The following is a 27,806-nucleotide window of genomic DNA, read 5'->3' as shown; positions in this document are numbered from 1 at the left end:
TACCCAGGCCAGCCAGGCCCCAGCTTACCTGCGTCGAGGCTCCCCTGGGTGCTGCTCGCCCGGCCGATGGAGAGGCTGCGGTGGCTCAGTGTACGGAACTGGGAGAAGGCGGACATGGAGTCTAAGGTGTTTCTCCGCGCTCCAAAGGCGTTCGTGGGTAACAGAAACTGGGTATAAGAAACAGTCTAAAAGGTGAAGACAAAAACGGGCCAGTGATTAACCCCGGGCAGTGTTTGCGTTCTGACCAAGCTGCGTTGCCACGCCAAGTTCACATCCATATTCTCATCGCTGCAATTCTAAAATCCAAGGTCTGAAAAATGAAATTTGTTTTGGCACTCGTTTGTGCCAAAACCTAAACTGGACTGACTAGAGGCCATCTGTAGCTTTAATTTATCCCACTTGGCGTGAATATTCATGTTATGGGGCAGAGATATTAGTGTGTCTGATAACAAGGTACTATCGCGGAAGCTGCTAGGACGTTGTCTAACACAAGAGGCATACATCGTGGTACTTTTTCTAATCCACCAAGTGCAGAATTCTAGAATATCGGGTCCCAAGAGTCTCGGATAAGGGGCTATGCCCTCCCATGTTCCTCTGGCAGATGCTGTGTCTATGATGCTCATCTCACTTCATCCTCCCTCCTTCCTCTGTGAACACTCAACCTTCAGGAATGAAGAGGCAACACGTATTTTTCTTTTCACCCACTTGGAGAAACATGGCTCATACACCCCGACACGTGAGCTCAAGGCCAATGTCATCTGGGCGCTGGGGTGACCAGCTGTTCTGCCGGAGGGGTGGCGGGTAGGTCGTTTGCTGCCCCAGCAGCTTTACCTACAAGCAAGCTACACTGGACGACTTCCCCAAAGACACACTTGCGTCATCTCCATAAACAGGCTTTGGGAGTGTTTACAAAGACTGCCTGCATCCGGCACAAAAAGGTCAAGTTCATATTTCAACCTTCCCTCCTTAGACTTCAACCTAGCAGCTCAGTGAATTGTGGATGAAAGTGGGATGTGACAGCCCCCTGCTCGATGGTCACTCTCTCAGGCCGAGGGACTCTTAGCCTCTCAGGACCAGGGGTAGCAAAAAACACTGTCTCGTAGTGGGATTGCTGCCTGCCGTCACCACCGTCAATGCATGTTCAAACCACCCGCCACTCCATCCTGGAACATGCACCTGTGTGCACTCACGCATGTGTGTGTGTGTGTGTGTGTGTGTGTGTGTGTGTGTGTGATAAAGTAGTCTCCCCTTACCCACAATTTCAATTACTCATGGTCCAAAAATATTAAATGGAAAATTCCAGAAATAGACAATTCATGAGCTTTACATTGTGCGCCATTCAGAGTAGTATAATGAAATCTAGCACCATCCTGCCCGGGATGTGAATCATCCCTCTGTCCAGCTGATCCCATCCCTTAGTCACTGAGTAGCCATCTCGGTTATCAGATTGACTATCATGGTATCACAGGGCTTGTGTTCAAGTGACCCTTATTTCACTTAATAGTGGCCCCAAAGCACAAAAGTAGTGATGCTGGCAATTCGGATATTCTCTTACTGTGCCTAATTTATAAATTAAACTTTCTTATTGGTATGCACGTATAGGGGAAAATATGGTATACATAGGGTTCTGTACCACCCAAGGTTTTAGGCATCCACGGGGGGTCTTGGAACATATCCCCTGAGGATAAGAGTGGGTGACTGAACTGGTCAGGACCAGCATTAGCGGCGAAATAGCTGTGTTGCTATTTAACCCATGTGCACACCCGGGATCGGGGACAGGCTGGCGTCACACACCCAGAAACGTGTCTCACATCGGGTTAACCAGCACGAGCGCAGCTCGTGGTCCATCACACAGCCTCTGCTTCCTGACCCTTGTGGTGTCTGTCAAACAAGCTGGTGGCCTGGAAGGCAGGCAGCCTTACCTTCCCGTCAGCGCCCAGCTCCACGCCTTCCAGGCCAATGATCTCTTTCAGGCTCACCGCTCCTGCTGACTGTCTCCCTCCATCCAATTTCAAATCCCTGGGGGGGGGACAAGCCAAGGATAAAAATGGTTCTGTTTGCACCCAAAGGAGCCACGGAGATGTCTCCTGACGGGACACTACAGTCACACTTGCAAAAATGACAGAGAGCCCTGCCGGATGAGACCCCCTCTTTGTCCCTCCTTCTCAGCGACACTCTGTGGGTAGGTAGTTCTACCCACTTTGAAATAAACGAAATCCGATTGAACAGAGAGCCTGAAGATGAGAGTCAGGCTCAGAAGCCAATGGATTACTGATGTCCCTTCCCGCTTGGCAAGGCCATTGGCTCTTAGCTGGTCAGCTAACCGGAAGCCAGGGGGAGACCAGGTCTCCCTGCAACCCCCTTATTAGATGGGAGAAAGAAATTCTTACCCTAAACAGTTCTCAGCTTTACTACTAGTAACGAAGGAATTAAGGCCACAATAGTCACCCCAGCTTCCTTGCCAGGCCACTTAGACAATGATTATCTTTCTATAAAAGAATAATCTCCGGTGTTAACAGCAAGCATTTATAGAGCACTTCACAATTTACAAAGACTTTCACACATCCTCCATTTCATTCTTTAAAATCATCCTATCAGACAGGCATTGCAATGATTATCCTATTTTACAGATAAGAAAAAAGAACCCAGAGCAGGCAGACAGCTCACCGAGGTCACCCTAACAGTGGGCTGTAGAGACCGGTTTTGCATCTAACACTGTATCTTGTGCAGCACGTGGCCTCGGGCTGGCTGTGCCTCTGCTCAGGGGTAACTGCTCACATTTTCATGGACAATCCCCCCGCTTACGGCAGTTCTCAGACTTTCGCTGCATGCTAGAATCACCTGGGAACTTTGACAAACTACAGGCTCAGAGATACTGCGGGTTCAGTTCCAGATCACCCCTATAATGCAAATATTGCGATAAAGCGAGTCACATGAATTTTTTGGTCTCCCAGTGCTTATAAAAGTTATGTTTACAGTATGCTGTAGTCCATTAAGTGTGAAATAGCATTATGTCTAAAAAAACAATGTACATACCTTAATTAAAAAATATTGCTAAAAAATGCTCACCATCATCTGACAATGCAAGGTTGCCACAAACCTTCAATTTGTGAAAAAAACCCCACAAAAACGCCGTATCTGTGAAGCACAACAAAACAAGGTATGCCTGTACTGTGTCTGGCTCCCATCCCCAGACATTCATTCTGATTCAGTTGGACGTCGGTGGCAGGAGTTTTAAACGCTCCCCAGGTGATTCCAAATTGCAGCTACGTTTGGAAGCTCTCTCTTCCAGCTTGGCTCTACCACACGGTGCTTATCAGTCAAACCCGCCCCAGGCTGGCAGTATCTTGCCGTGTGGGCTGGAGGGAGGCACCCCATTCAGGGGTGTCTCCTACAACCTAAGCAAGAATAAACAAAATGTAAAGGCAAGACTCTCCAGGCCAAAGGTGAAGGAATCGTGGAAAGAGAGAAAGGGAGCCGGGTGAGAGGTGGGGAAGAGACGAGAGGCCGCTCCTAAGGAGGAAAAAAAAAAGTATTCTCTCACTTTGTTGAGCAGCCATCCTTGTCTATGGGCGTCCCATGCGTGAACTGACTCCCTAATCCTATCTGATTAGTTTCCGTAAGAAACACCCAAGACCTGCATCTAGTAAGCACAATATTTTCTAAGGTAGTCTCCTTGGGAGGCCAAGGTCGTGTCAAGCTTAGGATTTCTCTGGAACCCCTTTTGGAATGAACACTAACGTCATGGAGAAAACAACAACAACAACAAAAAACAACCAACCCATTCCAGTCTTCAAACTTTACATGTATCTATACAGTGCGTGTGTATGTATGTGTGTTTGGGTGTGTATATATAATATTTTTATTTTATTTATTTATTTATCTTTTGTGCGGTACGCAGGCCTCTCACTGCTGTGGCCTCTCCCGTTGCGGAGCACAGGCTCCGGACGCGCAGGCTCAGTGGCCATGGCTCACGGGCCCAGCTGCTCCACAGCATGTGGGATCTTCCCGGACCGGGGCACGAACCCGTGTCCCCTGCATCGGCAGGCGGACTCTCAACCACTGCGCCACCAGGGAAGCCCTATAATATTTTTTAAAACCTTGAACACTTACTAGTTGAATCAGTGTCTCCCCACCTCAACTGACCAGATTTCACTGTAAATGACTTCAGGTATTCCAAACGTCAAACTCACCCCTTAAGGACAGTACCGAACAGGACAGTAACCCACAGAATTGCAAATACTTCGTTAGAAGGTGCAAATCACCCCCTCGAGAGCCCCTAAGATGTTCTGAGCAACAGAAGCGCTCTCGGGATGTGTCTGAGTTCTCCCGCAGGGGCCTCCTCTGCTGGGGCCACACCCACCGAGGGCTCTGAGGTCCAGGCTGATGTGAGTCATATCACTTTATGAACATGCCATGCCAACAGAGAGACCAGTTTTCCAGTTATTGGCCTCAAATCCAAAACTGGAAGGACCAGGTGGGCTGGAGCAGAGCAGGGCTCAGCAAGGCCACCAGAACCTCAGGACCTCAGGTACCCAGAGACCGCGTGCCCAGCTGCCTCACCTCCTACATGAGCCATCGGGGCAGCTCTCAAAAGACTTCCTCAAGCAATTAAGGATGGAGATGATGACTGCACCAGGGCAGCTAAAAAGGGAAATGCCTTCAGAGCAAGAACCCGACAAGACATGGAGGCAAAAATAGCAGTGGTGGGAAAGGATGGAGAGGCCCAACGGCGGAAGACCAGGGGCTGAGCTGGTACAAAGAAGCAGAGCCTGGCCTTTGGTTAAAGGACCCACGGCGTGCTTCTGCGGACTTACTGCTTTTCCAAGCCTAACCCATCAGGCACGTGCCTCAAATTCCCAGCTCCCAAAGAACTGTCTCCTTGTTTCCACTTCACCCAGATGGAGAATGTTATTTAGGACTGAAACTAATACAAAAGCAGGGAACATCTTTATGGGATGAGAAGACCAAAATAAATAAGGAGTATTAAAATAGGCCCCTATTAAGAGTGCTCCTGTTGAAAAAGAATAGATACATGTATATGTATAACTGAATCACCCTGCTGTACACCTGAAACTAATACAATATTGCTAGACAAATATGCTCCAATACAAAATACAGATTAAAAAACAAGAGCGCTCCTGGATGGAGAGCTGGCTACAGGCAGGTACAGAGTCTCAATCCATGTCTGCATCCTGTCTACTTGGTGTCTGATGTGTGAAGATGTTTAAAGAAGTGCTTACTGAACGGAGCTAGTCTGAGTCTTTGCTGGTCCATAAAGACAGCACAGAAGGTGGGTGGTTTTCCATCGTGCCCCTTTGCATCTGTCTCAGTTTGCTCCCAGGCTCACTGCTTCCCTGGGGCAGCTTTGCCTTTGCCTTTGCCAGCTGGCGCCTCGATACTGGATGCACACATCCCAGTTCGCAGAACCAAACCAGCCACCTTCACTCCACACTCTTCTTTTTCACTCCTCCCCCGTGGGAAATGGAGCCATAACAAAAGTTATACTTCTTGTGCACACATGAAATGCAAGACCCCTCTCTGTGAGATAGACCCCAACTCCCATTTAAAGGAACAGGGATTCTTAGACTGTCCAAGCACCTCCTGGACACTTTGGACCACACGGAAGAGAAAGCGTTGACGGGCAAAACTCCACTACCCGTGACTGCGGGCACTCATCTTTCGAGAATTACTGTGCCCTTCTGCTTCTTGCAGCCACCCTTCCCACTGGCGCTTCGCTTGTATCTTTCTACTTTCTAAATAAGTACGGCAGGCCGAGAAAGAAGATAAGCCAGGAGAATAGTGCATCCACCCTCACCGGCTACTGAGAAAACACACGCTGCTTATTATAGCCCAACAGCAACTCCCACAGCGAGGGAATCTCCTCCATCTGAGCTGTCCTGCAGGGCATCCACGAGCCCCATGTGGCAACGGAGCCCTTGCAGTGTGACCAGGTGACTGAGAAACTGAATTGTTAATTTTGGGTAATTTTAGTTAAAATTTAAATAGCCACATGTGGCGACTGGCCTGGACTAAGTCGTCAGCCTTTCCGCAGTGGCCTGGCCACTTTCTTCCCATTGCCTCTGGGGATGTCTCCATCCCAGGCCCCAGCTCACAGAAGAGACCCAGAGTGGGCGGAGGGACAGAAGCAGGACCCTGTGGATGGAGCCAGAGCACACCAATGAACGATGAGCGACGGTGCTCCCCAAGTTCACAGCATTTCAGGTCCTCTGTGCATCCTGGAGGGGAGAAGGGGGTGCCCAGTGATAATTAAGTCTGAATTTCCCTCCAGCCTTGTAGAAGGGAGTTGATATTATTTATATTACGTAAACTAAAAAAAAAAAAGAAGTGCTACATTTCTTGTACACCAAAGCTGGTGCACCTGTATTGGCTACACTCACATTTCAGAAACTTCACTGACCTGGTTATAAATATCATAACTGCTCTAGAAAATTGACTGCTTCCTGGTGGCAGTTGAGGGCACGCTTTTCCATTTTTTCTGCCTCAGATTCAGGAAGGGGTTGTTACTAACTTCGGGGCTGCCGTTTTGACGGCATTGAACTAAGAGTGCCCACGTACACACATCCACTTACACAGCCACGTGTGCACGGAAAATGAAACACATCACATCTATTTCCATAATGTCGGTCTCCTTTAACAGCTTTTGAATTGTATATATTGAGACTCTTAGGATATAAAAAATACTTCTTTCAAAAGAGACTGACAAACTTCTCGAGGTGCCTTAGCTAAGTGCTCTCCTAAGAGTTGCTGAAACGTATACAGTTGGCCCTCCGTATCCGCAGGTTCTGCATCCATGGATTCAACCAACCTCGGATTAAAAACATTTGGAAAAGAATTCCAGAAAGGTCCAAAAAGCAAAATTTGAATTTGCCCTATGCTGGTAACTACTGACGTAGCATCTACATTGTATTAGGTAGTCTAAGTAACCTAGAGATGATTCAAAGTATGCAAGAGGATGTGTGTAGGTTATATACAAATACTATGCCATTTTATATAAGGGACTTGAGCATCCGTGGATTCTGGTTCCACCGGGGGTCCTGGAACCAACTCCCCGTGGATACTGAGGGATGAGTACATCAACAAGAACCATATGAAATTACTGTCGTCTGTTTGACTTACATAAACTGTAACTTCACATCGTGACACCTAATTTACAGACAAAGTAACTGCTCAGGACTTACATTTAAGTGTCAAGCAAGCAAAAGACCCGTGGTCCTTGATGCCCCACTGTTTTGGGAGCCAAGGGTTGAAGTCAACCACAGAAGGGAATTCTGAATGGTGTTGCTGGTTCACCCAAAGAGAGTCGCCAGTGAGAAAAGAATTAAGCAGAAGTCCCAGAGGAGTAGTGATAAAATCTTGATGTTTTCTAAGATGATCCTTTTGAATTCTCATTAAAATGGTGTATGAAAATAGAAATATCTCTTTGGCTCAAATGCCAGCATTAACCCTCCAGTACCGAGAGGTTGAGCTGGCGAATAGAACTACAGCTGAAAGCAATTAAAAGCAAACTGAAGTTGGACTTTTCTATTTCTTTGAAAAGCCAAGAAGATTATCTTTTCCCAGATACCTCTAGAGGTCAAATATTAATTTATTTATGTTCTACCTCCTTCTGAAAATGGAATGAAGGCAAGTTCAAATACCAGATGTGGATATTGTCCAAAACTGTATGCATTAAGGTTTAAATGCTCAGAGACAAACATGGTCAGTCAGATCATAGGAGAAAATCTCATTTGGGCAGATGCACTAACAGACCACTAGTTAAGAAACTGGACAATGCAAAGGTCTGATTCCTTCTCTTCCACAGGCCTGGGTGATGCTACAGCTCCGACTTATTTAGGTACAAGAGCTCATTTCTCATTCTATTCAAGTCTGTTAACTTTTGCAGAGGCTGTAGGCAATAAACATGCTTTGAAAACTCAGCTCAAAGATTTTTTTTTACAACATGTGGCGGATGGGTTGGGGAGTGGATGGCAGCGGTTCAAGGGGGGATGGGGGAGCGGCTCGCAGAAGATTGCGGGGAGATTAAAACAGAAGATGAAAACGCATTTGGGGACACAGCCAATCAGCAGTTGTACCCTTAAGCAAGGAGCAGAAATGTAGGTTGGTTCTTTTTGGGGGTGTAAACCCATCCTTCACAGGACAGCACTGGAAGTCATTTTTAATGCAGCTCTCCTGAAAGCCTGTAGCTTCATGGCTGGAAACCCCCTGGACCTCTTAGCTTTGGCTCCCACGGCATATAGTGAATGTACATGATTTCACAGTTGTGAAGTCATCCGGTCCAAGCAGATGGCCAGTCTAGATATCATGGTGCCCAAAGGGGGTTACCCAGGTCGCTATTCATCACACAATGGCCAACTCCTGATTTCATCTTGTGTAACAGGCAAAATGATCTTACGTTTCCTTTTTTTAAAGCTCACTGAGCCATAATGCATGGAACTGATCAAATAAAATTCTCTATGAGATAACAAGAAATTCAAGCTACGGCCCTTTCCTTAGGGAGCAATGAACCAAAATTCCTCTTACTTAAAAAAGAAAAAAAAAAGATTCAAATACTTAACCCCTGGGAAGTAGATGGAACAAGTGTGTGTGTGATCAATTAACTAGTTTCCAGGGTTTTCTGCTTCGAAGGTGGGGATGGCCTTACTTCTGTCCCTAATCATTCCTCTCATGGAGCCCCAAAGTCAAGACCTTGGAATGCCAGCCCGCAGCTCCACTGGGCACTTGCTCATTAAAGAATCACAATAGGTTGAGCACTTTGATGTGTAAATAATTTAAAAGCCAGTTAATTGGGAATGACACATATACACTAATATGTATAAAACAGATAACTAATGAGAACCTGCCGTATAAAAAAATAAATAAAATAAAATTCAAAAAAAAAAGCCAGTTAAATATTAACAGGATTTGTGCGTCCTAAAAAAAAAAAGAGAGAGAGATTTGCTGTAAAGAAAGCAAAGCTTGAAAGCTGGATTAGGAAAGAAAATACCACTTGTGAGCTCATTTTAATTAAGAGATCATACGTCCACTGGAACTCAACCACACAGCATTTATCATAGTCTAAGTGGTCCTAACTGTCGCTTCTTCAGATACCGTACAGCTGCCATCTTGGATTGGGTCTGCTTCCTTGTATCAGAGCAGAACATTATAATATCACAGTTCAGTCGATGGAACAAGGCCCAGGAATGACAGGAAAAAGTGAAATCCAAGCAGCTTTTAGTCCAGAAGCCCAGCCCCTCTCACACTCAGCACTTCATTGATAAACCATCCCTCTACCCGGCTTTGGTAACTGGCAGACAATGAAGGGACCGTAACACAGCTTACACCAAAATCTTTGTCTAAAGGCAGCTCCTATAAACAGCGGGGTAATAGCATGATTCATCCATGAGCTCATTCCTGAATCTGTCTCTGTGTGGAAATATGCTTGGTGTGAGGAAAGAAACACAATTTGTGAATGTGCAATTTTCCACAACGAAAAGAGATGTTTTTTGGGAAAATGGGTGGGGAGGAAGGGGGGGATGGGCTGGGAGCCAGGCAGGCAGCATTTAGGCTTAGAGGCCCTCTCTAAAAATAGAAGAAGCTGTTCTCTGTGTCACCAAATGATCAACTCAGGAAATGGACCCAAGAGGATGACCTCATCTGAAATGCCCCAATGCCAAAAAGCTAAGGACATAAACACCATGTGGAAGCTGCTATTTTAAAACACGCCCCCTGAGATACCTTGTGCTCCACTGGGACGCCATTTTCTTCATCACATGGTCTCTGACACGTTTATAATAAAACTAACCCAGTGACTTTCAATCAGGTGTGGTTATCTGAATGGGTCTGTACCCACACACGTCTCAGAAACTGGTTTTTGCTGAAATCACTAGCTTGGTTATTTTACATAGCCTCGAATCACAGGTTAACTGGGTTCATTCCTAATTCCTTTTGTTTGGATCTGTACATACAGAAATGCTTACTGATGTCCGTATGTTTCAGGAAATAAGAACATGTGGGCACCCACGTCACTCCCCTTATGCACAGTCCTGGGGCTGGTCCTCAATACAATGCCTGCATCTCCCCCTCAGCAGTGGGTTGTTATCCAAAAGCTTATGAGTCGGCCCTCTGGAACTCAGAATGCACTTCCCACTGACACGATGTTATAAATGGCCATTAGCCCACACAATGCCCCTTTGGCCTACAATGTAACTGAACTAGCCCAAGAGTACCATCAAGAGCTGTGGTTGCAAGAGTAGCAGGTCAGAGGGGGTAAGAGGGCGAAGAAATAAGAGAAAGTTGGGCTTGTCTCGTGGTTTCCCGGTTTGGGGCTGACCCTCCATAACATTTTAAAAGAGGTCAAGTTTGCCTTACTTCCACCTCCCTCTCTGAGCCTCCTTTTCCTTCTCAGGATCCTTCCTTCCAAGCTGTTCCTATTTTTTCACAATTTCCTCTCGCTCTCTCTACTTCTGAACTCATAGATTCCTTTACAGCTCCCAGATTTTCCACTCCTGGTCCCATGGTGATGGCACAGCAGCCCAGAGGATGGGGTGAGGGCTGAGAGCCGGAGAAGGGGCCGTGGTCTTAGAGGTGTGGATGAGCTGTTGATCAAGTGGGGTTTGCCTACTTAGGAAAGTCCAGCATCTTGCTTGCGATTCATTTCGTAAGTGGAGGGTCGCCAAGCCAAACCACAAATCCACGCTAGAAAAGAGAAGGCAATGACTAATGTGGATAAAAGGCAACGAAGCTCAGACAGGCCTTGGCAACTGGTTGAGAGAAGAGGAGCTGGTTTAAGGCTGGGACTCTTCCCAGAAAATGGCATAATTTACAAGCTTAATCTGAGAAGAGTGTTTACAGCTATGGAAGGTTTGATGTTTCAGTTATAGTGAAAAAGGCAGGCAACATCTGTTCCTCTTCTCAGCAACCAGCTTCTAATCGCTTCTTTTGAAAGGTGGGGTTTGGCAGGGCCTCTTAGCACTAGCAAGAAAGATCAAAACAAAACAATCATCTTGTCATATTCCCTATAAGCCCATGCACTAGGGGGAAAAAAAAGACTGGAAGGAAATAGACCAACATGTTAATGATGCCTTTGAGGTGAGGCTCAGTAATTTTTAGTCTTCCTTTTATTTTTATGTACTTTCCAGACTTTAAAAAATAAGCATGTACCATTGAGGAAAACAACGTAAAGACCAAGTAAAAAAGCAGAACTGCAGATGAATCCCTTTTGTTTGCAGAAACACTCACTGGCTACCTCACCATGAACAGGAGTGAGATTTGCCATGTTGGGGCGCACCTAGAAAGACTGATCAAGCAGCTCTGTGACCAGACAAACATGTTACCAAAGTTAACATTGAATGAGTTTCTACTAACAGGCTGGTAGGGTGATCAGAGTGTTCATACCTAATTTTCTAGTTAATGTTCTCAGAATTCTGAGGTTGACATTATAGCCGATTTTATAGGTGAGTAAGCCTGGGACCAGAAAGGTTAGTTCATTTGCTGGGACCAAGGATCCTGTCCGAGCCAGCTCTCTCCCATGCCGATGGCTCCCTGGCTTCAGGGATGGATAAGGACTGTGGTTTCACTGATGGGGCCATGAGGGACAGAGTGGACACGAGTGGGCTTCTCATCCCCACTCCCGCTTTTCTGGAATAACTCTGATGTTAGGGGTTTTATTGACTGGTGTTCTGTGTAAACCTGTGTTAGAAGAACGGTTTTTTTCAGCGAAAAAAGAAAAAGTCTGCAAACCACAGGACTAGACAGTCTCCGAGTTCCTTCTAGCTCTAAAAGTCTATCTTCGGAGCTAAAAAGTGCCCCCTGTCAATGAGCTCACATGAACAGGCGTTAGCTGGCAAATGGTCCGTGCCGGATGTCCTTTAATGAATTAGCTGGGAGACACCCCGAGGAGAAGCTGCGATGCCCTTACGTCCAGGAAGGACTTCCACGCCCACGGAAGTGGCTTCTGCTCATCGAGCTCAGCCAGTAGGCCTGCTGTTTTGAAAGGCAATCCATCCCTGGTAACGATTCGTGGGACTGTGGGCTCAAGTGCTGGTTATTTGACAGGAGTGAGCACAGCCTGTAGCTCGTCTTCAATCTAAGCATGCCAGTAAATCCCGTCATCTTCCCAACTCGTGCACCTGAGCACAGACGGCCACACTGGGCCACAGAAAGGGCAGGGCAGTGAGGACCAGGTTGTGCACGTGCATGCACGTGGGTGGTGGTGAGAAGGACCAAGGCAGAGGCTTCGGTTCACCCCCCAGACGTGGAGAGGGGCTCCAGTGATGGGATGAAGGTCCCCCTGCCCAGCACTGACCTGGGAAAACGGCCCTCTAACGCTACGCTAGATTCAATCCAAAGTGTGTCCCTTGCCATAAGCGAAAGCAGGAAACGTGAAAGGAAAAATCACGTGTTGCTCTGCTCAAAATGGGGCTGTTACTTACACTGTGATCACATGATGCTGGTTCTGAGACGTTCCGGCAACCTGAGTTGACTGAGGGCCGGGTAAGCCAGCCGCTGAAAGCCAGGGAACTCTGAGGTTGACAGAGAATGTAGAAGCCAGGCGTGACCTCAGCAAAAGGCCTCGGCGCTCTGGGGTTTAACATGCAGGGTGCAGCATCTGTGAGTGACTCTGAAGGAGCACCGCGTGCCTGGCTGGTGGTGCCGTCCAGGCTGTGAGGCGGACGTGGGAGAGACACCTGGCGGGGCAGGTCGGGCTGGGGGACCTTGATGGGGCTCGGCACCTGCACGCGGGTGCAGCTGGAAGCCCTCTGTTGTCGTCACCGGGCTTAGCAACTTTCACTTCGGGTGTGACAGTGACTCGCAGGGAAGCAGGGTTCTGAGGTCCGTGTCAGAGCATCCTTGTTAGCACTGTCCAGGCCCTTCCTTCTGACTGTCCAGCACCACGTCTGTGGAGATGCTGCAGGGACGAGGTACCAGGCTGAGGGTTCCTGGGAAACAGCCCTTGCTCCTGTCGATGCAGAGGGTGTGGCCGTCATTTGCCGGGGCAGCGATGTATCTTCATAAAACTAGCCGCTTTTAATAGCCTGGGGACAGTCCTCAGAAACACCACTTCTACTCGTTCATTCAACAAGCATCACAGGAAGGAGTACTGTGCACTGAGCACTGTGGAGACGGCTGTTGGACTAGGACAGAGTCACGGCCTCAGGGGGGTGAGGACAAGCTACAAAGAGGTTAAATACCTGTGTGAGCGCTATGACAGGCCTAAGCAAAGGCCCCACAGAACATGAGTGGATTCCTGCGGGGCCTGGGAGGGGGGCGGTAGGACCTGGGGAGGGGTGCCTGAGCGAGCGGCCTGGAGGAGAGGTCCGGGTTTGGTCCCGGCTGGAGGGCTGCAGGTTGGTGGTGCTGCTTGTGGCTGAGCTCAGAGTCCTGGGGTTTAGTTATCCATGGAGTCCGATTAGAACGTGTCTCCTTTCAGGGAAGCATGGTGCGGGGAGGGAGGGGACCCTCTGAGGACCCTTCCTATGGATCCTCGCCTCCCATCGGTCACCCTCCCAGGGCTGATGCTGGGTTGGGGGTTGGAGTCCCTTGGTGGCCTCCCCAGGTCCAGTTCGGGGGCAGGTGGATTCTGCAGGGAGTCACAGTGGCAGAGGCCAAGGCTGGCTCACAAGTCCCAGGAAGGCTGAAAACTGCATTTCCCATACCCCCACGGGTGACCCCGGTTCTGGCATGGGAACACTCAGTGAAGCCGGGAGACAGAAGTGTGTAACACACGGGGAGATCAGGGCGTCTGTCGGGCATCAGGTGGAGGCATCAACAGCAGCGTTTCCATAGGAGGAGCCCCGGACTGGGCTGCATGTTTGTCCTGGCTGCACGGCCTCCCACTGGGCTGTTCCTGGGCGTCTATACTGGTTTCTCTGTCATTCCTGGACATTCTGTGAATTATCCTAACTCCACTCCCTCCCACCCCAACCGTCAACGATGATCCTGCTGTCTGAGTGTACCCGACCCTGCGCTCTGCCCCTCCATGCTCATCACCGCCCCTGTGGGTTCAGGCAACAGGCTCGACTCTGAAATCCTAAAGTGAAAGAGCGGGGACAATGGATAGTGATTAGAAGCATCTTACTTCATCTAATGGAAGACTTCCTGAAGTGTTGTGCATGAGCAAACTCTGTAGATCCAGTGCTATTTCAAGAAATAAAATAAGAAAGCTTATCAAGAAAGAAACAGGGCTTCCCTGGTGGCGCAGTGGTTGAGAGTCCGCCTGCCGATGCAGGGGACGCGGGTTCGTGCCCGGTCCGGAAGGATCCCACATGCCGCGGGGCGGCTGGGCCCGTGAGCCATGGCCGCTGAGCCTGCGCGTCCGGAGCCTGTGCTCCGCAACGGGAGGGGCCCCAACAGTGAGAGGCCCGCAAAAAAAAAAAGAAACAAAGCTCTTAATCGTCAAAAGCCCTGTCATCAAGCCTTTTGTAAAGTGAAGACATATCTGGTGCCGCGAATAATAATCCTCTAATGTAACTGTTCGGCACAGTTTCTCAAAGAGAAGCCTTTTCTATGCATAGTACGAAGACAGTAGAAGACCCTTACCTGTCCCGGAACTGCTTCCTGGTGGGCCTGTGGGGTGACCTGGGCGTGGCCGGGAAGGTCTGGGGAGACGTGAGCCAGCAGCCCATCAAGGTCGCGAGCCAGTGACGCCCACACACGGCCCGGGTGTCTGCACGGTGTCGACACCTGGAGAACGTGCCTACCCTCCCTGCCCCGCACCCCACCATATGCCTTCCTGTTCTACAGCTGACAAATACCCGCGTGGGAGAATTACACAGATGACTTTCCACCCAAGACTCCACCCAGAGATGCCTGGGGTTTGCGGAGGAGGAGCCCAGGCTGCAGTGTAAATGGGCACCCTCCAAAGCCACCACCCAGCACCATGGCCACCGGGTCCCCAGGAGGTGGTCTTCCTGCGGCACATGACAGAGCTCCGCGTCACCCAGGGCACATCTGTCAGCCAGTGAAGCCCGCGTGTCACTGGTCCTGAGCCAGCAAGCCCAGCCCCAAAGCAGTGATGCTGCAGGGAATCCACTGGGCATTAGCGCTTTCGGGATGGCCTCTGGGGGGGGGGGTCAGCTGGCGCCAAAGCAGCGCCTGCAGCCAGCCTGCCTGCCCTACCTCCTCCCTCTGCTACTGCAGCCATGCTTCCCTCTGCCCCAGACTCTGCACCTGTAAAATGATAACTGGAGAATCTGCCTTCTGAGGTTGTTGTGGAAGTTAAATGAGCAAATGTTTATAAAGCTCTCAGAACAGTGCCTGGAACACTGGAAGCATTATTTACCTTTCAGCTTATGTTATTACCTGCATTTGTTATGTTCACGCAATATTTGACTACACAATCAGCTAATCCTAAGGAAATACGCTCTTTTCTCAGATAGCTGTACCCGTAAATCAGGGCAGGGAAGGACAGTTTGGAGACTGCTGTAGTTGGTAAGCAATCAGAGGGTGCTTCAAGCAGAAGCTCTGGAAATCACTTGGTGAGTAAGCCCATTGTCAGCTTTGTATAAATGTGGTAGCCTGCAAAATGACCCCGAACAGCTCACACTGTTCTCAACTCTGGGTTGCTTTAGTACCTATCCTTTTAGCCCATACCAGAATAGAATGTACCAAATAAGACTGCAGAACGTCACTAGATCCGTACATTTAAAAACCTGCACAGAGAATAATTATTCAGATGTGAGGTCTAAAGGCAGCTCATGGTTGGTGGATGGGGAACGTGACAAACCTCCCCATTGGACAGTGAGGCAACTGAGACCCCAGGGAAGGCTTGGTGGTGGGTCTGTGACAGTGACGTCCCAGGACCAGGCCTCTCAGCACAGCTCCCTTCTTTCTGTCCCCACTCCTTCCCCTCCCCTCACTACACAGGCCTGAACCCTGCAGTGTCCTCAGCAATGGGATTACAGCTGCGATGGCGCCTTATGGAATTCTCTCAACAGGTCAGGCATTATAGAGACCCTGCCCGGAAGTTCATGAGCCAGAGTGGCCTCGAACATCCTTGCAAGTCAATGCTGAGGCTGGAATATCCTTCCCACCTCTCTGACACCTCACACTTGCAATCTAGCTGAAGCGCCACCTTCTGTGGGGGGCACTCCCCGATCCCTCTGTCCGAATTCACCCAACTCTTCCCTCTGTGCTCCAGCTGTACATTGCGCAGGACTCAACTGTTTGCTCTTCGGCTTGACGGTTAGTTTGTTTACCCGCTTGTTTCTGTCTCCTACCATTAGACGGTGAGCTCTATGGGAAAAGAGGCATTTTCTTGTTCACCACTGTATACCTGGATACTGCCTAGAACACAGTAGGTTCAACAGACTTCATGCGGTGAATGAATGAAGTCTGCTGTGCAGTGTTAGCACCTGAATGTCTACATGGAAGGCGGGCAGGGATGGCAATGTACTTGGAGGTGTAGGCGGGGCTGAAGAGACTTTACAGAGCAAACATCTGGCTTTTACTGAAGATTGTAGATTTATTGTAAACATGGATGTTGATAAAGATTTGGGGGCAAAGCACTCTCTAGCGCCTCTTTGGGGCTCCCCAGTTGTCTTGGTCTGGCAGTTCACATGTCTGGCTTCCTTGTTCAATAATAAGCTCCTGGAGAACAGGTCTTACTCACCCCTGCACCCTCCCAGCCTCCAGGAGGGCCTCACACTCACTAGGGGCAGAAGAAATGACCAAATGCATGAATGCAAGAATGAATGGATGGATGGTAAAACCTCTCCTAACACTGTCCTGTCCGCTTTGGTCACCTGATGTTGGGAGCCAAAATAAGTATTCAGTTCAGTTTAAAGCCAAGTACAAAGCTTTGGGGTCAGGGTGGCAGGGAGGGTGAACCAAGATATGAGGGAAGGACTTGGGAAGCTCCAGCACAGCAAGAGAAGCCAGAAAACAAAACCGGAAAGAGATAAGGCCATCCTGATAGATGCTTTCCATGTAAGGGAGGTTCAAGTACACAGTGGATGAACTTTTGAGTTTCCTGTTTTTAAAACTTTCTTATGGTGAAGTTGAAACTGTACATTGTCCCCTTCAGCGGGGGGTTTGTGCTTATCTGGAATAATCTGGCACATGTGGCCTAGTCCACATGCGTGTGTAAGGACAACGGAAACACGGGAGCTGGAAACCACAATGTCAGCAGGCCAGGGTGGCCAGAGTCCTGAGCTCTGGCGCTGCTGGGTTTGCTGTCAGTGTGAGTCTCATCCCCCCGTGGCCCCAGAGGCCTGAGCTATGATGCACGGAGGCCATACCATGTCATCTCTAGAGCCCTTTCCAGCCCTGAAATTCTAAGACTCATGCCCTGGCCACAGAGAGAACTTTAGCATAAAAGCAAAGGAATTTTCCACAGTGGAAAGGCATTAGTTACTATGTACACAGACTATCTTACTTTAAAATATATATGTGTATAATTTACTAGGATAAATATTTTTTATTATTTGAACACAGCTGTTTCCCAATAATTAGTTTGAAAAACTCATAATTATGATGCGGCAGATATGCATAAATAGGATGTCTGCTCATTAAAAAAGTTTAAAAAGCAGAATGCTTTTCCTTTTACATTTTTAAAATTGAAGTATAGTTCATTTACAATATTGTGTTACCTTCAGGTATACAGCAAAGTGATTCAGTTATATATATATATATATATATATATATTCTTTTCCCGATTCTTTTCCATTATAGGTTATTAGAAGACGTTGAACATAGTTCCCTGTGCTATACAGTAGGTCTTTGTTGTTTATCTATTTGATACGTAAGAAGAATGCTTCTTAACCCTGCCACTAATTTACAATATTTTGAATTCTGTTCAGAGTTTCTTATGTGAGAACTTAAGGAGGATATGCTGCAGAAATAGGCATGCTCTTTTCTCTGTTAGGTATTATGAAGGACCCGATTATGTGTTTTGTTACAGAAAATTAACCCTTCTGCACCATGGTTTCCTCATCTACAAAATTTGAAGAATTAGTGTGTTTGAGTTTATTCATGTCTAGGATGTAAAAGGTTATGTCCTGTGATCCCACACCCTGGTTTTGCTTCTCTATCTGGAGCCATCGGGCAGAATAGCTGACACATCCTATGATATATCCTCCTGAAACCCACGAGGGCTTCCCAGCAGTGGGGAGGAGACCTGGGCTCTGACAGGCCGCATTTCCCTGCATCCTGGCTGCCAGCTAGCACGTCCCTGAGGTGTTCAAAATGTGGAGGGCCACTTATTTCCACAAGGATGTCAAACAGAGATACTCTGGGTGATCTCTTCCCAGGTAATTTTACTTACAACGCATCCCTATGGGCTTCGCATAAAATGCAGTGATCTTCAAATTAACGGCACAGGTAGTAACCTTCCACCCTCGTTCTAGAGAGGACCAAGCACAGGCTCACAGAAGGTAAGTGATTTGCCCAAGTGAAAAACTGTTAAGTCTCTAAGTTCTCCACACGAAGCCCCGCATTTCTTTTGCTGTAAGAAATCCGGGTACCCCACCTGCCTCTGTGTGCCAGGCGCTGTGCTGGATCCCAGGCACCCAGCGAGCCTCAGTTAACTTCTGGGAGGCGGTTATCATAAAAGCCCCACTGCACAGACAGGTTTCTGTGAATACAGAGTTTGTCTCACCTGTTGGCCAGAGAGAGTCACGGGAAGCCCTAGGCTGGACAGACTCAGGTTCAAATTCCCGTTCTGACAAAATATATAAAGAACTCAAACAATCCAACCACAAAAAAAAAACCTGATTAAAATGGGCAGAGGATATGAATAGACATTTTCCCAAAGACATACAGATGGCCAACAGGCACATGAAAATGTGCTCAACATCACTAATTACTAGGGAAATGCAAATCAAAAGCAAAATGAGATATCACCTCATACCTGTTATAACAGCTATTATCAAAAATACAAGGAATAACAAATGTTGGAGAGGATTGGAGAAAAGAGAACCCTTGCCTTTTCCACTGTTGGTGGAAATGTAAACTGGTGCAGCCACCATGGAAAACTGTATGGAGGTTCCCAAAAATATTAAGAATAGAACTACCATATGACCCAGCAATTACACTTCTGGGTATTATCTGAAGAACATGAAAATGTTAATTCAAAAAGATATATGCACTCCTATGTTCACTGCAGCATTACGTATAATAGCCAAGATATGCAAGCAACCTAAACGTCCAATGATGGACGAACGGATAAAGACATGGCACCTATATGCGCGTACGCGCACACACGAATACTATTCAGTCATAAAAAACCCTGTGATTTGTGACAACATGAGTGAACCTTGAAGTTATTAGGCCAAGTGAAATAAGTCAGATGGAGAGAGACAAATATCATATGACTTCACTCATATGTGGAATCAAAACGAAACAAAACAAATGAACAAACAAAATAAAACAAAAACAAACTCATAGCTACAGAGATCAGACTAGTGGTTACCAGAGGAGGAGGTGGCTGGGGGGGTGATGGAAATGGGTAAAGGGGGAGAAATGTATGGATGGTGACTAGACTCATGGGGGTGATCACTCAGATATTGAACTGTAATGCTGCACACCTGAAATTTATTTTTTAAAAATTCCCATTCTGGCCCAAAGTTGATGTTTGAGACGTTAAGTCTTGAGGATCAGTGGTTTTATCTATAAAATGGAGATAAGCACTTGGATACCATAGTGAGGGGACCCCAGGACTTGGAAATAAGATCATCTTTCAAGAATGAAACTAACACGAACACTTCAAAGATGAAAATATGGAGAAGCCAGATTGTGTTAAAGAAACAGAATGAGTCCTTGGATAGGAAGACTTGGCAGTCACCTGACTGAATACTCTTAGCCATTATTAAAGGTGGTTATTAATCATATGTGAAATTTTTATGTGTCTTCCTTCTTGGTTGTAAGTTCCAGGAGGGCAGGAACCAGATCCATCTTTCCCTACCTTTACCTCCAGGACCTAGTCACACAGTAAGCCCTCAATAAATGAATACATGGAACATAGCTAAGGACAGAATACATTCATCAGAAAGGTGAGTACAGAAAGCCCGGAAAAATAAGGCTGGCGCCACAGTATCCAGGCAGGTCCTCGCTGTGAGAAGATGTACTTGCAGACAGACTGATGATTCAGATCTCCTGGAAGTGCACTTACAGGCTAGTCACACTCAAACGTTCTGAGCCCTGGGGCCATTACTTGTAATTAGATCAATGAACTGGCCTTCTGGGTCACACATAGGTCTGTGAGCTGGTACAAGCTACTGACCCAAGAAATAAGCCTGCTCTCAGGGTGGCCAGACCCAGGACCACAGCAGGTTGAAAAGATAAAGAAAACCTTTCTTTTTTCCCCCTCTACTCAGTAGAGTAGAAGTCTCTTAAGGGCAGCCCGCTGGCCACACCCAGATGGTCCTACAAACCTCAGAGCTGCAGGACTTGCTGTTACATGTTTTAGAGCACCTACTTTGCAGGGTTGTCGTGAGAAGGCAGATAATGAAGAGGACTGGCACAAAGTAAGTGCTCAATAAACAGTAAGATTATTATTGCTTTTTAAGGCACACATCTAATAAATGACTGAGTCAGCATTCCATGAATAAAGATGCCCGACGTTCTGTCCCATGGAACTTACAGTGTAGAGTAAAAATAAGGACCACGGTGAGTTTAACAGGCTGAAAGTCTGACAGGTCTGCAGGGGGGAAGGGAAAGTCATGGTGAATGGGGATGACCAGGCAGAGCCCATGGAAGGTGGTGGGAGAGGAATAAATGGCAGTGTTCGGGTGTCATTGTTGCAATGACCAGAGGGCAATACCAGCATTTAGTTTGCAGAAACCAGAGCTGACATCTCACAATGCTTCCGGCATCCTACGCAGGGAACCATCCTGCCCTAAATACCAGCAGCTCCCTGACCACAAATAGCGGATGCAGTGACCAGGTGAGGGGGCAAAGGAGTCAGATTCAGATGGAGAAACAGCACAGAGTTCGGGGATGTGGAATGAGGAGGGGGGGCTTTGCCAGGTCAGAGCCTCACTTACTTCTTTTTAGAACAAAGAAGGGGCTTGTTGACCTACAGCAGTGTGCAGTCCTCCGGCCTGTGGCGAATCACACAGGTCTGTTCCTGATACCACTTTGCTTTGTGCAGCTTGCTGGTCAGTGTACAGCTGCAAGCCCACAACGCAAGGAGGCAGGATGGCCACGTTGGTTTGTCTGATTCCTTTCCTGAGCTGCCTTTCTCCAAAAGTCGATGAGGCCCTGAGAGATGGGTGGGCCCCAGATTGCTCTTGCTTTACAGAATTGTAAGAGGTGACAAAATGCACGTTTAGAAACAGCAGGCAATATGGTAAGGGCACACATGCGCGCGTACACACACACGCACACGCACACACACACCAATAACAGGGAAGCTTCCTGGCTGAAAAGAAAGTGGAACTTTTTCTTCTTTCAAGTTTACAAATACCAAATTTGCAGTGTCAAAGCAAAACAAGTTCTTTGAAATGGAAAGGGTGGTCACATTATACACATGGTGTCAGAAGTTTTCACCCAGAGAACTACAAAGCAAGCATGCATATACATACCCAACTTGGGCACTGTCGCGATACGGCAGCACTGAAAATATACTACAGAAGGATCTTCTGCCACTGATAAGGACTATTCTAAAAAAAAAAAAAAAAAGAACAAATAACAAACATACTAAATGCAAAGCCTCAAATAAATTTAAAAAATCTATAGCAATTAAGCATTCACGGATTTCACAGCAGTATTTGCGCACTCCCGCCACCTCCTCTGACAGATGGTATTCCGCTCCCCTTGCAAAATGCAACCTCAGCACAGCACAATTACACTGCCTCTCCTCATCCGAATTTTAACATGGTGAGACTCTGGTGAGGGTCTCCAAGGAGCACATGTGAATCCATTCTCTGGTGAGAGAGGCTGGCTGTGGGCCGCATGTATTATACAAGACGGAGCAGACGGAGCTATGGGTCCGGGGTGCCCAATGCTGGGTGAACAGTCATGCCACATTTAAACCATCAATTTCTACTTTGCAGTAAACAATGCAAGAGCAATAGTGCCAGAAACCATGAGCAGGAAAGACACTCAGATGCCACTGTGATCATTAGGGTTTTTCATATGCTGGCAGCGTGTTAGGTTCTGAGAATAACCGAGGGAAAAATTACATAATCAGTCTTAGCCTCCATTCCTGCTATAAAGATACTACTGGAAACAGTTCTCCATGACGCCCTTATGCAATCAAAGGCACTTAAGAAAACGTTAAAAAAAAAACCTCTCAAAAGTACTTATCTTGGCATCTGAGAATAACTTGCCAAAGAGAACTGCTGATGAAAAATTGGAGAAAAAGTGGAGGAGATTAAAAACCAAGATCCTTTAGCACAACAGTAACACACATCAGATATGGAGCTTACTGACTTTTGTCATCTTTTCCCTCAATAATTATAAAAATAAAACCAGGGGAAAAAAGCAGTAGTACTAACAGCATCAAGGTTTGGGTATTCTGACCTTGTGTTAAATTAATATCTGACCTATGATATTAAATTGCTTACATGCTCAGGATTAAGTCAGCTTCTCTGGCAGGCAAACCAGGCCCTTTGTTTTCTGGCTCTTTCTGTCTCTCTGGTCTCAACACACATGATATTTGCCTCTGCATTTTATCACTCATCCATGCTAAAGTACTTGCAGTACCCCACCTTCAAAAAATGTTTTTCATAAGGTCCCTGGTGGGGACTTTTCTTTTTGGCTGTGTGGCATGCATGCAGGATCCTAGTTCCCTGACCAGGGATCAAACCTGTGCCCCCTGCAGTGGAAGCACGGAGTCTTAGCCACTGGACAGCCAGGGAAGTCCCCACCCATACCTTAAAAAAAACCTGTTGTTTCATATCTCTGTCCTTTGCATGCTATTTCTTCTGACTGTTGTGTCTTACTAGGTACGCTGGATGAACTCCTATTTAATCTTCAAAACCCAGCTCACGAGTCACCTCCCCAGGAAGCATTTCCTCCCCTTTCACTGAGTTACTCATTCTCTTTAGGGTGCTGCCTCTACTCCTTATTTCCACTTCCAGGAGCACCCTGGTCATGAAGTGCTGCTAAACATTTGCTGCTCTCTTCTAGAGGACGAGTTGAGGGTTTCGTACACGGAAGCCCCTCCAGAAACACAGTCTGGGCAAGGTTGGGCTTCAGAGCAGTACCTGAGTACCCATCCCTGGGAAGGCAGGACCAAAGCTACATTCCAAGCTTCAAATACCAGCTCTGTCACCTTTGTATAACCTCAAGCAGCCCACTAATTCTTTAGTTTCCTCATCTAAAACAACGGGATAAAGTGAGTAGATATCTTATTGGAATGTTGTAAAGAGCAAATGAGTCCCTATATGGGAGAGCCCTCAGAACAGTGCCAATAATACACGCTCAATAAATATTCATGATATTTTACTGGGAACTGCCTTCTTGGGTTGAGGTAAGTTTTCCCACCAGAGTTTGTGGATTCAGAACCTCTTCAGACCTCTGTGCTAAAATACACAGGCCTGCTAAAGGTGAAAGGTCGAGAAAGGACAGCTGAAGGCCGACACGTGTGGCCTGTCACAAAGGTGTAACACGTACACAGAGGCACTGCTTCCAACCCTTTGGCCCTGTGCTGACAGTGTCTGACCAGGCAATGTCTAACGCCATCCAGGATCCTTCAGTGTTCTCTCTTATGCCAAAAACTGGCTTCTTGTTCTATTCCCAGAACCCTGCGGGGTCTCTGTTGGCTGTGGGAAGTTTTCATCTCTTCCAGGTAGAATATTCTATTATAGCAATGATATTCACTTAAGGACATTAAAAACATGCAAAGAACTTCGAAAGTCAGAGCAAAGAAAATCACAGTTGCAACAATGGTGGGTGAGTACACTGATACATGAACACAGCCCAGGAGCGTCCACCAGCCAGGGGTGCATGTTGGGTACTGGACACACATGTGGAGACGTATTCTCAAATTCTGTATTTCATTCCCTCCATGCCCAAGAAGCAAGAGAGAGCATACTTTAAAATGCTGGTATTGTGGTTTCAATCGTGTTCCCCCAAAATACGTATTGAAGTCCTAATCTCTAGAATGTGTGGATGTGGCCTTATTTGGAAATAGGGTCATTGTGGATGTGATCACTTAGGAAGAGGCCATAATATGTTAGGGTGGGCCTTAGATCCAATGACTGGATTTCATAAGGAGAGAGATTTGGAGATTTCTAGAAGAATACAGAGAGAAGAAGGCCACGTGGTGACAGAGGCAGGCATTGGAGTTAGTCTTCTCAGCATGACTGCCAATGCCGCCACCACTTCCACGACCACTTCCATTAGTGCTAATGTTACTATGACGACAGTGCAGGCCTCCACTGCCTGCTAAGGTGTACCTTATCCTACAATCCAGGGAGGGGTGGAAGATTCCTGAGAAACAAGTTATAGGATCTTCCTCTCCTCCTCCCTCCCTTCCACAAATATTTTTGGAGCACCCACTCATGCCAGACATGGTGCTAGGTGCTGGGGACCCGCTGATGCATGACACAGACAAGGGCTCATCCTCACAAAGCTTCTGGTTGTTGGGTGGGAGGTAGTTATGCAGGGGTGTCAGTTCTCTGACTGGGGACTAGAGGGCGCTATCGCACATCGGAGGGACAGTTAATCTAGCTTGAGGGAAGCTAGGTGGGCTTCCTGGAGGAAGTGATGGCTAAACTGAGACCTTGGGGAGAAGGAACAACAGGCTACAAGGAGAAGATACGTTGGCAGAGGGATTGGTATGAGTCAAGGCTGGGAGGAGGAGTGGAAGGCCTATCTGAGGAACACAGGTGCTGTAAAACTCTTCACTGACTTCCCTTGCCTAACCCATCAGGGTCTCCACTCCCCTCCATAAATCACTTTGACCAACACTCACGGCACACCCAAAGCTCAGGCTGGTAGGCTGCTCTCTAGAACACCCACACTGAGTCGTATACTTGCTAAGATCAGGTCTGGATGCCCTCCACCTGTTTCTGCCAGTTGTATTTGTTAGTTATACTTTGTTCATTAAAGATTGCACAAACTAATGCCATGTGAAAGTCAAAAAAAGGAGAAACGCTGTTTCTATAAAAAGTAACACTGAGTGCTTTAAAATGTTTTCAAACAAGGCAAATCACTAAAACAAAAACAAAAACAAAAAAAACCCTGCAGTTGAAATAGGTATGGGCAAGACGTCTATAAAAGATAAGAAAGAATTGTAAAAATCCAAAAGGATTCTACACTTAGTTTCTTGGGTCACTTTAAAGAAGTTCAATCTGGACGTGGAAGCAACAGGTGGGAACGATGATAGTGTGAGGTCAGTGACACAGACAGTCTGCTCCATGAGCCCCAAAGGCAAAGAAAGACCTGGCATCACAAACCCGTGGAATGGGCGATCGCCAACAAGCCCGAAATGAAAGCGTGGTGTTTGAACTACGTATGTCATTTCTGTGGGTATTTTTTCCAGCATTTACTAACCTCTTTCCTTGACCAAGCGATTACTGTAAATAATTCAGCAGAGCTGGACCTGGGGCTCAGGGGGCCGGGGGTGGTTAGGATGGCGATGGTGACAGAGCCTCGGCTGGGTGAGTGCCCCCAAGGGTGGGGAGTGCAGTGAGGAGAGGGGGACAGGGAGAGGACAGGCAGCAGAGCGCACGACTGCAGTGAGAGAGAGACTGAGGGAGTGTGGAGTTTGCCAGGGCTGCCGTAACAAGGTGCCATGCACCTAGCTCTGTGGCAACGGCTCCCACAACAGAAATCAATCATCTCAGGCTTCCAGAGGCCAAGGTGTGGAGGGCCAGATTCTCTTTCTGAGGGCAGGACCTGTTCCTGGCACCTATCCCAGCTTCTGGGAGCCCCTTGGCTTAGAGCAGCATAACCCCAGCCCTCACAAGGCCGCATGGCGTCTCCCCATGTGCATGTCTGTCTCCTAGTTTCCCCCTTTTATAGGGACACCAGTGATTAGATCAGGGGCCACCTTGCTCCAGCACAATCTCATCTTTTTTTTTTTTTTTTAACATCTTTATTGGAGTATAATTGCTTTAAAATAGTGTGTTAGTTTCTGCTTTATAACAAAATGAATCAGCTATACATATACATATATCCTCATATCCCCTCCGTCTTGCGTCTCCCTCCCACCCTCCCTATCTCACCCCTCTAGGTGGTCACAAAGCACCGAGCTGATCTCCCTGTGCTATGTAGCTGCTTCCCACTAGCTATCTATTTTATGTTTGGTAGTGTGTATATGTCCACGCCACTCTCTTACTTTGTCCCAGCTTACCCTTCCCCCTCCCCGTGTCCTCAAGTCTATTCTCTATGTCTGCGCCTTTATTCCTGTCCCACCCGTAGGTTCTTCAGAACCTTTCTTTTTTAGATTCCATATATGTGTGTTAGCATACAGTATTTGTTTTTCTCTTTCTGACTTACTCTGTATGACTGGACTCTAGGTCCATCCACCTCACTACAAATATCTCAATTTCGTTTCTTTTTATGGCTGAGTAATATTCCATTGTATATATGTGCCACATCTTCTTTATCCGTTCATCTGTCGATGGACGCTTAGGTTGCTTCCATGTCCTGGCTGTTGTAAATAGAGCTGCAATGAACATTTTGGTACATGACTCTTTTTGAATTATGGCTTTCTCCGGGTATATGCCCAGTAGTGGGATTGCTGGGTCATATGGTAGTTCTATTTTTAGTTTTTTAAGGAAGCTCCATACTGTTCTCCACAGTGGCTGTATCAATTTACATTCCCACCAACAGTGCAAGAGGGTTCCCTTTTCTCCACACCCTCCCCAGCATTTACTGTTTGTAGATTTTTTGATGATGGCCATTCTGACTGGTGTGAGATGATATCTCACTGTAGTTTTGATTTGCATTTCTCTAATGATTAGTGATGTTGAGCATCCTTTCATGTGTTTGTTGGCAATCTGTATATCTTCTTTGGAGAAATGTCTCTAGGTCTTCTGCCCATTTTTGGATTGGGTTGTTTGTTTTTTTGATATTGAGCTGCATGAGCTGCTTGTAAATTTTGGAGATAAATCCTTTATCAGTTGCTTCGTTTGCAAATATTTTCTCCCATCCTGAGGGTTGCCTTTTCGTCTTGTTTATGGTTTCCTTTGCTGCAGCGCAATCTCATCTTAACCAGTTAATTACATCTGCCACGACTCTATTTCCAAATAAGGTCTCATGATGAGGTACAGCGGGCTGGGGCTCAGCATAAGAATTTTGGGGGGATACCATCCAGCCCATAGCAGGGAGGTAGGAAGGAGGAAAACAAGCTGAGCGTGGTGTCACAGAGGTTAGAAGTCCCCTCTGAAGCCCTCTCATCCTTGCTCTTCCAGGACAGCACTGGTCCTAAGTGTGTCCTAAGCGTGGCCCCAGCCCTGCCCATCTACTGGCCCTAATGATGGTTTTCTTCTCAAGACTGCTGTGGACCACTGGTGGGGACCAAGGTCTGGACTCCCCCCGGCTCCCAGGCCCTCTCGTCAAGCAGAGAGTCAAAACTGAACCACCAAGGGAAGGTTCTCTCCAACCTCTCAACCTTTTTTTTTCTGTGTCTCATTTTATTTCCTGTAAATCAAACTGGTTGAAAAGAAGCAACAAGAATTCCCAGGCCGAGCGCTTTTCTGCACAGTGCATCGCACAGGAGAAGCACCAAGCACAGTCGCTTATGACTGAAAATAATTTCTCTCAAAAGCCTCATGCAAGGTCACAGAAAAAGCCAGCATACCCTCCGTGCTCCTTAAAGAGGTACAGATAATAAAACCGTAATAAACCCTGCGTATGGTTTACCTGCGTACGGACCCCGGGTCTACAGCCCAGGCCCTCCTTCCCACTGC

General features: G+C 47.2%; 1 protein-coding gene across 1 annotated transcript in view; it reads right to left on the bottom strand.

Moving 5' to 3' along the window:
• Positions 1 to 27,806, bottom strand: part of CABLES1 (Cdk5 and Abl enzyme substrate 1) — a 107,897-nt gene that overhangs the window by 23,165 nt on the left and 56,926 nt on the right. Inside the window, exons 4-6 of the mRNA XM_022586817.3 lie at positions 21,525 to 21,602; positions 1,923 to 2,019; positions 29 to 185 (exon numbers count right to left, since the gene is read on the bottom strand). Coding sequence (XP_022442525.2) covers positions 29 to 185; positions 1,923 to 2,019; positions 21,525 to 21,602 — 332 coding nt within the window. The remainder of the gene's footprint in view (positions 1 to 28; positions 186 to 1,922; positions 2,020 to 21,524; positions 21,603 to 27,806) is intronic.

This window comes from Delphinapterus leucas, chromosome 14, assembly GCF_059928025.1.
Source record: "Delphinapterus leucas isolate spDelLeu-1000000601 "Yukka" chromosome 14, BTC_Dleu_Yukka2, whole genome shotgun sequence".
Lineage (NCBI taxonomy): Eukaryota > Metazoa > Chordata > Mammalia > Artiodactyla > Monodontidae > Delphinapterus > Delphinapterus leucas.
The sequence above is the reverse complement of the archived record's forward strand: the minus strand, read 5'-3'. Positions and strand labels throughout refer to the sequence as shown.